A 12,435-nucleotide genomic window follows, 5' to 3' on the forward strand; every position below is an offset into this window, starting at 1 on the left:
GTACAATATTTCCTAAATTCTTAAATATATATATGTATCATGATGATTCGTCTTGTACATGATTTTCTCAAAAGAAGAAAATTGTCTGCCGGGACATTATCCGTTAAATTTAAAGGAATAGTTCACCCAAAAAAATAAATTTAGGAAAAAAAAAAAAAAAATCCATAATATTGCTTTCTCCAGTGAAAATGTCATCTCAACTGAATCAGGAGAGAAATATGCACAGATCAAGTACTGTTTACCAGCAAAACAGCCAAAAAAATTTAGAAGCAACAGTTTAAATTTAAAACATCTTAATGATGGATTTGTTTCTTACAAACTCACAGCTTTTTGCTTCACAAGACATTAACTGATGGACTGGAGTGTTGTGGATTACTTGTGGATTAAAGTGATGTTTTTATCAGCTGTTTGGACTCTCATTCTGACGGCACCCATTCACATTCATTCATCTGTTCCCATGAAGAAACAAATGCAAAATTTCATTTTTGGGTGAACTGTTCCTTTAATATTATATATTTAAACATATAATCCTCAGATTTACAGACTTGTTCCCCGGCTCCACCGTCTTACACTTTGCCGCTTTCTTCTTGGCTGTAATCTGAGAGGCAACTGGGAAAGAAGGAAATGGTTCTGAGATACCCAGCCGATGCCCATCGCCAGAACTCCTAGGGGCCAGAGAACCACAAAAAGGCCTCTGTGGAAGAAAGATCCGGGGTTGTGCCGCTTTCATGTCTGCGTTTCCTCAGTCACTTAAATCCGCAGGTGCTGAGAGGGGACGTCTGTGACTGCCCAACATTCCCAGGGTGCCATTTGATACAGACGTGAATCAGAACATCCTGTAACTGATGACTGAATTACACTCAACTCATTCCACAGCTCAGCAGTCACATGTGTTTTATCCCCACTGGTTTCAAGTAACCTCTGTTCTGACCATATGTATTAAGAAAATGAATTATGTTTCCCATTATACAAACTACAAATGCACTTAACCCTATACATCCTGCTGTATCATATCTGATGCACGCATTTCTGAGGCCTCAATGATCAACGTGATTAAAACTGATGTTGTTCACATTCTACTGCATGCCTTCTGTTGTCTGATAGTTTAGACTTTTTTTTAACAAGTATAAGGCCTTTTAGTATAAGTGTCTTTTTGCTGTGAAATCTTTACTGATTTATAACATGAATGTGAGAGCAACTTTTATATTGTTATTAATATTTCAAATTTTCAAGATCAACATTTAGTGGATTAAAGCAGTTTAGGTTTACTTGAAAAATCATGTTCAAATGTGAATATCAAATATGATCATCAGGCTTTTAAGGAACATTTATTTGTTCATTTCTCAATCATCATTATACTGCATTGCATTACATTACATGTTTTGAATCCACAGAGCTTTGATCATAAAAATAAGTGTTTAAACAAGTGTTTAATAAGCCATTATTAGGATATATAAAGAGACAACTGATATTCAAATGGAATGAGATTTGTTGTGATATGCAACTTGTTTAATGCATCACCAAATGCAGTGAGGCATTAGGAAAACAGACTGAGAGAAGCCAAGTCAAACTAAGCAAGACATGCTACTATAACATATTTACACAGCACTGCAGATCAAAATCTGTATGAACACATTTGTCTCAGTTTTATAGCTCATGGACAAACACACTGAACACAATCTCAAGTTAATCTGTCTCAAAGACTAACAATAGTTGTCTGGAGGAGGAAATGCTTCACATCTTGGGGAAAATCCCTGCATGTTACCACATCAGTCAATGTTCTTATATAAGAAACATATGAATAGACAAAGGGAAAGAATTATATATTCTCTATTCAGTTCTGTTGCTTTCTGTCTAGCTGTTTTAATGCCACTTTTAGGCAGTATCTGAGAAAAACAGATTCAGGAATCGGCCAGTCAAAGGTTAAGCTCAAGTTACGAGTGGACATTAAGACACGATTGTGTTTGGTGTTAAGAAAGCTGACATTTAAAATCCAGGGGCTTTGCAGCAATAACCATCATCCCTTTAAGCCCAACGCAAAAGCCATGGACGGCAATGATGTGAAGAATTTGACTCAAAGCCGACATTTGGCAGCCCTTTCAAAGGGGTCAGTTATATCGAGGGCCTCATGCTCTATGGATATACAACCGGCCTTTCAAGTGGACGCTAGGAATGTGCTTAAGACACAATGCAATCCAGAGTCAATGCTGTTTCTGCTGCCTCTTCTTTTAATTAATGCATAAAATCAAAGACCAAGTCTAAGGGTGTGTAAACTGTCATTCCAGCTTCAATTTTCAGGATATTGTGTATCTTTTTCCCTTTAGATTTTCAGGAGAGCCATAATAACCATAAGAGTGCAAATACAATTTCTCGGGATTGCACATGTATTCATAAATATCACAAAATATCTCCATAATATAGTCTGTAATATTTATTAAGACTCAATAAGTGAACCCAGCTAGCTTATATGAGAAGCTCTCATAATTAATGTGAAATATTTATATTTTATTTTACTATATTGTGTTACCATGTACGTCACCATCATGTGTAAAGGTGTTTTTTGACAGGTACTTTAAATTTAAATATGGCCAAAGGCTGCCCTCTATTGGTTAAAGAATAAAAACATGCAACTAATAAACAGACATTCAGTAAAGTACCATTTTTCATAAACTATTCATTCATTCAGACTGATTTTTAGGTTAAAATTGTAATATTTATATTTATTAGTTTATGTTTTAGATGGTGTAATTGTATTGTTTTTTTTTATTATTATTTATTTTAAAATATTTATTTTTAATTTTTTATTATTAGTACACTTAAATTATCCTATAGAGATAAATCCCTTTTCAATCAATTTTTATAAAAAAAAAAATATTAATAATAAAGTACATATATTATAAATTAGCCTCTAATTTAAGAGGTGAGGTCATGAAAATGTGCATATTAATTGTAATAAGTAGCTTATTGTATATTCTTATTAATATTTTCTATATTATATTATTTATTATGGTTATTGTTAAGACTATGTGATATGCCAGACATAATGGCAGAATGGTAGATGCTTTTAAGGTGATTTTATCCAAACAAATATTAATTAATATAAATTATCATATATTATGAGATTAAGACCGATCATTAAAATGCACTATTAATGTGTTAAAATGAACAATTCTTTAACATGAAATTTCACAATGGAATGAGTCGTTTAGAAAGCTAATATTGATAAATGTGAAGTACAACTGGACCACGTGTTTGTAGCATTGAGATGAATGGGAATGCTAACGAATAGCTCTCACCAGGTATTGTGAAGTTAACAAACCACGTCTCTATATGGTGCTGTATTCCTTAAACTATCCACTAGATGGTGCTATGCACTCAAACTCAATTCCTTTGCAAAACTGCCTTTGATAGTAAATATTGTACATGTTAAAATTTGTGAAGTTAAATGCTCAATCAATGCATTTTAAGTAAAATCATCTCTAGCCTAGTCAAAACATTTAATCAAAGTGCCCTGATGATAATATAATCCTTAAATCACAGATAAAGCAGGACTGTGATATCATCACAAAAATGTAGGATTCATTTTGTAACCAGCCAATAGCCATCTAGGTCTCGATTAATAGATCAAATAAAACCACAAAATAATAAAACAAAGCAGAGTTTGTATTATGTGTGTAAAGATTCACATGCAAAACAGGGAAGTGCAACCCACTACAAACAGACATTACAGTATAGTTTCTTGAAGCATACGGTGCACACACAGCCAACATGTGATTTAAAGACTACAGTAGGATATATTGTTTCTGCACTCGTGGATATTTTGTATGATGGGTTTTTTATAGTAATTACCTAGAGTTTTGTGTTTGACCAATGAATATATCCTACTGCAAAAAGCCATGGTAAAGTCATTTGGCTGACGTGAAGTGCTTGGCCTATACCCTATTTCCTGCTCTTAATGCTCATCTCTGTGGCATTTGGCATGTATAAAATTTGTGGTTAAACATTTTTCTCATTTTATAGCTCCTGGCCGTATATTTACTACAGAGGTCCACTAAAAAAGCTACAGGGAAGAAAAATAGGCTTTATGAGATGACACCATCAACCTTTGCGCTCCTGGTGTTTCTGAGGCCTAAACACACACAGTAACTGTGTTTTCCAACTTGTCTGACAGCTGATGTTTTGATTGTTTCTCACCTTGTGTGCTATTTGTACAAGACAGTAGCCATTTTTAAAGCAAAAGTTTGATTATTAATATTTCATGACATATGTTGGTGTGACATTTAAGCCATTATTATAAACATCAGATATAAACGATGTACAACTGCTAAATATTAAACTTTATGAAGCAATAAGTTGTTTGCTAATACTTTAAAAGATATAGAGACTTGACAATGGGCTTTTTTGCCAGTATTGATTGATTTGATTTTTATTGATTGATTGAAATGAATACTTTTGTTCCATGCGAAGACACATTTAATTGATAAAATGTCAGTAAAGACATTTATAATGTTATAAATAATAATAATGATAATAGCTGTTCTTTTGAAAGAATCTTAAATCTATCAAGGTCTCCAAGATCTTAAGCTTAATTAATCATTTTAATATTTTCAGACTCAGGGATATAATTGCATAATGTAGTTTTCAAAATGGTATCCAGGTGAAGCTTTACTGTTTCATTTTATAATATACTGTAAAGTCATGATGTAAAAGACCCTTTGAAAATGATATTTCTACAAATACCCAATTTTTCACATTAATTGCACTTTTTTATTTTTAAAAAATGTTTAAATCTATTTTTTTTATAAATGCATATGTGTCGACTAAAATGTAAATCATACACTTTTGTTCAAACGTTTGGCATCAAAGTTTTTTTTTTAAGAAATTAATTAAAAAATGTATTCAGCAAGGATGCATTAAATTGATCAAAAATTATTTATATTTCAAATAAACATTTAGAATTTTCTATATTCATCAAACAATCTTGAAATACATTCAACCTTATTACACAGAGTGAAATATTTCAAACCTTTATTTCTTGATTATGGCTTCAGATAATTAAAACCCAAAATTCTGTATCTCAGAAAATTACAATTCTACATAAGATCAATAAAAAAAGGATATTTTAAACAGAAATGTCAGGCTTCTGAAAAGTATGTTTATTTCTATGTACTCAATACTTGGTAGGGCCTCCTTTTGCATGAATTACTGCACAAATGTGGCGTGGCATGGAGGTGATCAGTTTGTGGCACTGCTGAGGTGGTATGGAAACCCAGGTTTCATTGATAGTGGCCTTCAGGTCATCTGCATTGTTGGGTCTGGTGCCTCTCATCTTCCTCTTGACAATACCCCATAGATTCTCTATGGGGTTCAGGTCAGGCGAGTTTGCTGGCCAATCAAGTACAGTAACACCATGGTCATTGAAGCAGCTTTTGGTACCTTTGGCAGTGTGGGCTGGTGCCAAGTCCTGCTGGAAAATGAAATCAGCATCTCCATAAAGCTTGTCAGCAGAAGGAAGCATGAAGTGCTCTAAAATTTCCTGGTAGATGGCTGCATTGACTGTGGACTTCAGAAAACACAGTGGACCAACACCAGCAGACGTCATGGCAGCCCAAATCATCACGGACTGTGGAAACTTCCCACTGGATTTCAAGCAACATGGATTCTGTGCCTCTCCACACTTCCTCCAGACTCTGGGACCTTGATTTCCAAATGAAATGCAAAATTTACTTTCATCTGAAAAGAGGACTTTGGACCACTGAGCAACAGTCCAGTTCTTTTTCAACAGCCCAGGTAAGACGCTTCTGACGTTGTCTCTGGTTCAGAAGTGGCTTGGTAGCCCTTTTCCTGAAGACATCTGAGCGTGGTGACTCTTGATGCACTGACTCCAGCTCCAGTCCACTCCTTGTGAAGCTCTCACAAGTGTTTGAATCAGCTTTGCTTGACAATATTCTCAAGCTTGCAGTCATCCCTGTTGCTTGTGGACCTTTTCCTACCCAAATTCTTCCTTCCAGTCAACTTTGCATTTAATATGCTTTGATACAGCACTCTGTAAACAGCCACACATTTCAGTAATGACCCTCTGTGACTTACCCTCTTTGTGGAGGATGTCAATGTTCGTCTTCTGGATCATTGCTAAGTCAGCGGTCGTTTCAAAGAACAAGAGATACCCTGAATTTATACTGTAGGGATGGTCATTAATTGGAACTCAAATGTAAAAATTCTAATATTTTGAGATGCTGATTTTTGACTTTCATAAGCTGTAAGCTCTAATCATCAAAATTAAAACAAAAAAACTGTTGAAATGTTTTACTTTTACATGTAATGAATCTAAAATATATGAAAGTTTCACTTTTTGAAATAAGTTACCAGAAAAAATGAACTTTCACGATATTCAATTTTTTTTTAGATGTACCTGTATATCACAGAAGAAAAAAATACAAAATAAAAATGTTGGGGTGCACTATCCCTTTAAGAGCTTTACATTCTCACATGGCCAAAAATATACTTCAGACAATCATGCATGCTTGGAAACTGTTTGTTATGTGACCATAACTCTTTCTGTCAGGTGTCTGGAAATCTCTGACATCAAATGACCGATGGCTTCCATCCATAGGTGTGTTTCACTTCTGACCACACAGGAAAACAGCCACAGAAAGTACAAGTGTCCATTTCCTGTCCACATGCCTCACCCAATGTAAACCAGCACAATGCGTCTTTAATTACGTAACACCGACACATCTTTTTATGTGTTTTCCTAGAAGCGTGTGTATACGCCGACATGTGTGTTTCGTTGTGTTTCTGCACTTGTGACGCTGCATATCTCAGGGATGAGGCCATCTGAGGGGAACCTCAGGAAAATGACACAGAGGCTGATAAATGTGTTTGCTGTGGCACCAGGCAAAGCAAGCCTCACTGTCACCCGCCTGCTTTTTCTCAGCAAACTGAATGTTGTTCTCATACATTCCTGCTATTAGAGTACAGCAGGGACTGTGCAGATACAGTACAAAGAACGTCTGCATGTATCTAAAGCATAATGCATTCCAAATTGCACTCAAAATGAACATTTTGTCATCATTTTCAATAAAATGGTGGATTTAACAAATTTAGCAATTGTCATTTTGCATGTCACAGAAAGTGTGGTAGGGGTAGGTTTTCGTGGGAAATTCGAACATGGCACAGCGTCATTACGTCACGTCTGTAAACATAAAGAAGTTGTCCCGGCTAGTAGGCTCTAGCATGTGAGGATCCTTCAGGTGGCAGATCGTTTAGCCTTTTCTCACAGCAGCTAGAATAATTAAATGCATCATTTTGATGGCGGATTGTAATCCAGAAAGGATTATGTGTTTATGAAACACATGTGAGTGAAATTAAATTAGGCTATATTCCGGTTTTAAATGTGCTTCTGGTTACAGATTACACACTACTTGTATTTTACAGACAACAATTTTGAAGGGAGCATAGTTTGCTTTTTTTAATATGAAATTTGAATGGCATGACAATTAGATTAGACTGTACAGAAATTGAAATCCACACGCTATTACACACTATACTCATTGTCAGGCAATGCTGATGTTGTTAACATTTGAGAATAAAGTATAACAATAATAATAATTTGCACGGTTAGATGTGATATGAGCTAACCGATCATTAGATTTAATTACCATTGGTAGCGCGATTTATTGTAATGCTTTTTTCCTCCGTTGGTCAGAACAAACGTCTCAGACATTTTTCCTAACATCTTGTGTTTCACAGAAGAAAAAAATTAATTACTGGGTTGGAATGACATGAGAATGGGTGAAATTGACATTTTTGTGTGAACAAACCTATTAATTTAATTAGTATATTCTACTGCCTAGAAGTGGTACAAATTTATGTGCAACACTCTTTTTAGTTTATACCAACTAGTTGTACAAACTACCTCTTATATGTGATTAAAATGTATAAATATACAATGAGAAATCAGCATTGCATGTTTCCATGCCTCCCACATCTATCTCATAAATGGAGAGTAAACTGTGGCTTCCTGAGTTGAAATACCTCTCCTGTGATACTTCATGGCTGAAGTCAGAATGAGGCTGCTGTCGCTTTAAGAAGCATCCTGCTGGAGCGCTTGCTCTTTACTTCTGTGAGCACAGCTCAGATGCTGCTGATGTGGCGAGAAAGAGGACAGGAATACAAAGTGTTCAGATGTGAGAGGAACCTGACAGAATCCCTAATTCACACATGGCTGGAGCATCTTACGCGAGTATGTTGTATGAAGATTAACTTTATTTGTAAGGTGAGTTTTTGGCAGACATTTATCTTTTAGTTTCACTGCCTCATTCAAGTCAGTGATGCGTTTAAAGTGCATTAGGATACGAGTGTCTGATTCCACTACTTAAAACATTCATATTTTTGATCATTTAAAACATCATTTTACATTATAAATTACTTTGTCAATATAATAACTTCAGTAAAACAAGCAGAATGGCTTAGTATTTGTTTTAATGACTCCAGCATGACCTGAGATGATCCCTAAAATCATCTTGAGCTTCAGTAGAAGAACATCGGTCTTCAAAAATTTCACATGATCACTTACTACTTTGCTTGTTTTTGCTTTTTAGTGACCTAGAAAATATGCAGTCTTTTTTCTTCTTCATTTAGATCATAACTGTCCTCAAAGTTTTCCACATTGTCTATGTCCAGTTTTAAATAAAAATTCTGCCATCAGATTTTTAGACCACTGTATATTTCTGAATCAGTTAAAAACTCTTGCATAAAAGAGCAGTGAATCTCTTAACTGTCTCTGTAATTGTTTTATAGTTGTATGATTTTATATACTGATTTTCTGTGAGTGAATTTATCTTTAAGGGAAAAATAAAATCCCAAATACCGAATTCAACATAAAGCATCACTGAACTTCAGTTTCACTTTGAATGCAGAGGAAAGTTGGCTTTGCTAGTGATGGACATTTGATAGCGAATGGAATAATACAATTGGAAACATGAACCTATATGAATATTTTAACATTACCCAGATGCAATTGTGCAGCACTGGCTTATTAAGATCTGTATAAACGGTTAAAAAAAAAAAACATGCTATTTTTACTGCATCCGGCACAGTACAAAGCTTGAGTGTTTTTGAGTGACAGTTGTGCATCACGGTAAAGAAATGGCTGATATACCAGATGTTTTGACCAGTAGAAATATAACTGCTAACAGACTGATTATTTTGGATATTGAATTCAAATGTTTAAGGACCCTCATGTTGTTTCAAATCCAATACCAATATGCACCCTTTAGGGGTAAATAATGTCAATGACTTAAATCTCTGTCTGTTCCTTGCAAAAATGTATCGTATGATGCCGAGAAGGCTTGAAAAATACCATGCAGTTATACAGACTACTTTTATAAAGCTTTTATATCATTTATAATAGAATAAATATAATAGAAACCGAATATTAAAAATACTTTAAAATTATATATTTTTTTCTTTAAGATAATAAAATGCACTGGAAAAAGAGTTCTAAAGATTTTTTTTTTTAATGGACCACAGCAGTATTTTTGTTAACTAAAGCTAAAATAAAAATAAAAATACTAAAAACATTGCATTGACATTAGCAGTAGAAAAAAAATGATATTTGTTTTTAAACAAAAGAGAACTAAATAGACATTTAAAACAATTAGACAACAAAATTACTAAAACTTTCAAATGAAAATAGAAAATTGAGAAACTAATTTAAACTATTAATAAACACTAAGATAGCAGTAATGATACTAAAATAACTGTTCCACATAAACAACAGCATATGGTATTGAAATGAAATGAGGTTGAGTAAATCATGATAACGCTTTCACTGTGTGTCTGTGTGTGTCTCCTATCCCTTGAATTCATTTCAAGTGGGTCAGATGTTTACTCTCACTCTGTCTTCTATAAAAGAGAAGTAAAATAAGCCAGTAGTGCTGTGAGATGAATGTTTATGCGCACAAGCAACTGACCTGATATATACACACACACACACACACACACACATATATATATATATATAAATAATATATAAATAGCAAGACCTGTCTACTATATATATTTCTTGTTTCCAGGACTCACCCCCCACAGTGGATGGAGAAGGTTTAGTCTGGTTTAGTCCAGCGGGGAACAGCTCTCCATCATGGATCCACTCGACAAGCTGAGCAGAGAGAAGTTGATCTTCTATCTGACCATGCCACTGTCTTCGATCATCATCTTCTCCAACCTCTTCATCATAATAGGCATCGCCTGCAACCGTCAGCTGCATAACACCCCAAATTACTTCTTCTTGAGCCTGCTAGTGGCTGACTTGTGCACCGGCATCACCCTGCCCTTCATTCCCCGCATGACGCTCGACCAGCAGCTGGATTTCAACCACTGCTTGGTGATGTACATCTTCCCCAACTTTCTGTTCCTGTCGTTCCTGTTCAATCTGGTGATGGTGCATTACGAACGCTACCTGTGCATCGTCAGCCCGCTCCACCACAGCCAGTTCTGGGTTCACCGCTGCTTCCCATTGGCTTTGTTGATGGTTTGGCTCCCGCCTTTGCTCTATGCATCACTTCCCGCCTTTGGATGGAATAATTGGGTGGAACCCAATTCCAACAAGAGCTTCGACTCAAACGAGGCGTTCTTGAGATCGACCACGTCTCGTAACTCCTCCAAAGAGGATGAGGTTTGCTCCTACAAACAGGTTTTTCCCAAGGCCTTCATTTATTTGGAAGTGTGCGGACTGGTGCTGCCAGCCATGCTGGCCATTGTAGTCATGACGGGACGGGTTTTGTGGATCGCACGCAAGCAGCTGAACAATATCTGTAAGCTTCACCGCGCCGTGGACCGTCTTCAGCAGCAGCAGCAGCAGCAGCCATCGGATCACGAGCAGCAGCTTAACCTGCGCTACACCAAATGCGTGGCCGCCGTGTCCCTCACTTTCCTGGTCTGCTGGGTGCCGTACATCATCTACCAGCTCATGTCTGTGACGGCGCTGCAGACCGGGGTGAGCTTGCCGAGCTCTTCTCTGTACATCATTATGTCCTGTACGGGAATCGGGAGCATGGCCATCATTCCGCTTATACTGGGACTGGCCAACAAGCAGTACACTCAGCCAATCAGCAGGCTGATGCTTAAACTGAGAAACCGCTGGAGAGGTGGACAGAATAACAGAGATATTGCACTTTGACGAGTGGACAGTGAGTAGATAGGATGTTTCAATTGAACGTATAAATGAAAGATATGTTGTGCGTTAAATACTTTATGAAATATACACTCTTAAAAATAAAGGTGCTTAAAAGGCTCTTCACAGCGATGCCACAAAAGAACCATTCAGTCAAAGGTTCTTTAAAGAACCATCTCTTTTTACCTTTTTATAATCTGAAGAACTTGCTTTTCGCCACAAAGAAACTTTTGTGAAACAGAAAAGTTCTTCAGATGTTAAAGGTTCTTTATGGAACCATTTAGAAAGGTTCTTCAATGGCATCGTGAAGCACCTTTATGTTTAAGAGTGTACACTACTGTTTAAAAGTGTGGGGTTGGTTAAGATTTTTTAACATTTTGGAAAAAAGACTCACCAAGGGTGCATTTGTTTGATCAAAAATGCATGAAATATTGTGAAATATTATACAAATTTTAAATAGCTGTTTTCTATATGAATACATTTTAAAGTGTAGTTTATTCCTGTGATGCAAAGCTGAATTTTCAGCATCATAACTCCAGTCTTCAGTGTCACATGATCCTTCAGAAATTATTCTAATATTCTGGTTTTCTGCTCAAGAAACATTTCTTATTAAAACAGTTGTGCTGCTTCATATCTTTGTGGAAAGTGTGTTTTTTAATTGATAGAAAGTTCAAAAGAACAGCATTTAGTTGAAAAAGAAATCTTTTGTAACATTCTTCACCGTCACTTTCGATCAATTCAATGCATTCTTGCTGAATAAAAGTAATCATTTTTATTTAAATAAAAATGACTGATCCAAAATTTTTGAACGGTAAAAGAACAAAACACTTAGTAATCACATCTATCTTTTGTCAGAGAGTTTCTGAAAATCATACATATATATGTTCATCCTGTATATAAATATTTTTATGCCTTGCATACTTAAATATTCAGTTTTGTGTGATGTATTTTACATTGTTGTTGCAAATGCATCTAGTTGACTAATGTTGAGTGCAAAAATGACTTGTCAGTAATGTTTTACATTGTACGCAGCAAAAATGTGTTGATGATTGTGTTTAGGAGTTATATTATAGCTGTATATTTTCAAGTATATTCTTCATGCTGAGAGATTTTTTAAAACAACAAATAACATTTAATGAATAAAAATATAATATATATATACACACATTTTACTTAATGTATTACACTATATAAAATTATATTATTTTTATTCTATAAAAATAGAAATTCTATATTTCATAAGTATAATAATACAT

The 12,435-nt window shown here is 35.3% G+C and overlaps 1 protein-coding gene across 1 annotated transcript; it reads left to right on the forward strand.

The window, feature by feature from the left end:
* Positions 1-10,147: 10,147 nt before the first annotated feature.
* Positions 10,148-11,185, forward strand: gpbar1 (G protein-coupled bile acid receptor 1; the record flags this gene model as incomplete). Its single annotated transcript, XM_079427842.1, has 1 exon — positions 10,148-11,185. One exon carries the CDS (start codon positions 10,148-10,150, stop codon positions 11,183-11,185), a length of 1,038 nt encoding a protein of 345 aa, XP_079283968.1.
* Between the last annotated feature and the right edge of the window lie 1,250 nt (positions 11,186-12,435).

Source organism: Barbus barbus, assembly GCF_936440315.1.
Source record: "Barbus barbus genome assembly, chromosome: 10".
Classification (NCBI taxonomy): Eukaryota; Metazoa; Chordata; class Actinopteri; order Cypriniformes; family Cyprinidae; genus Barbus; species Barbus barbus.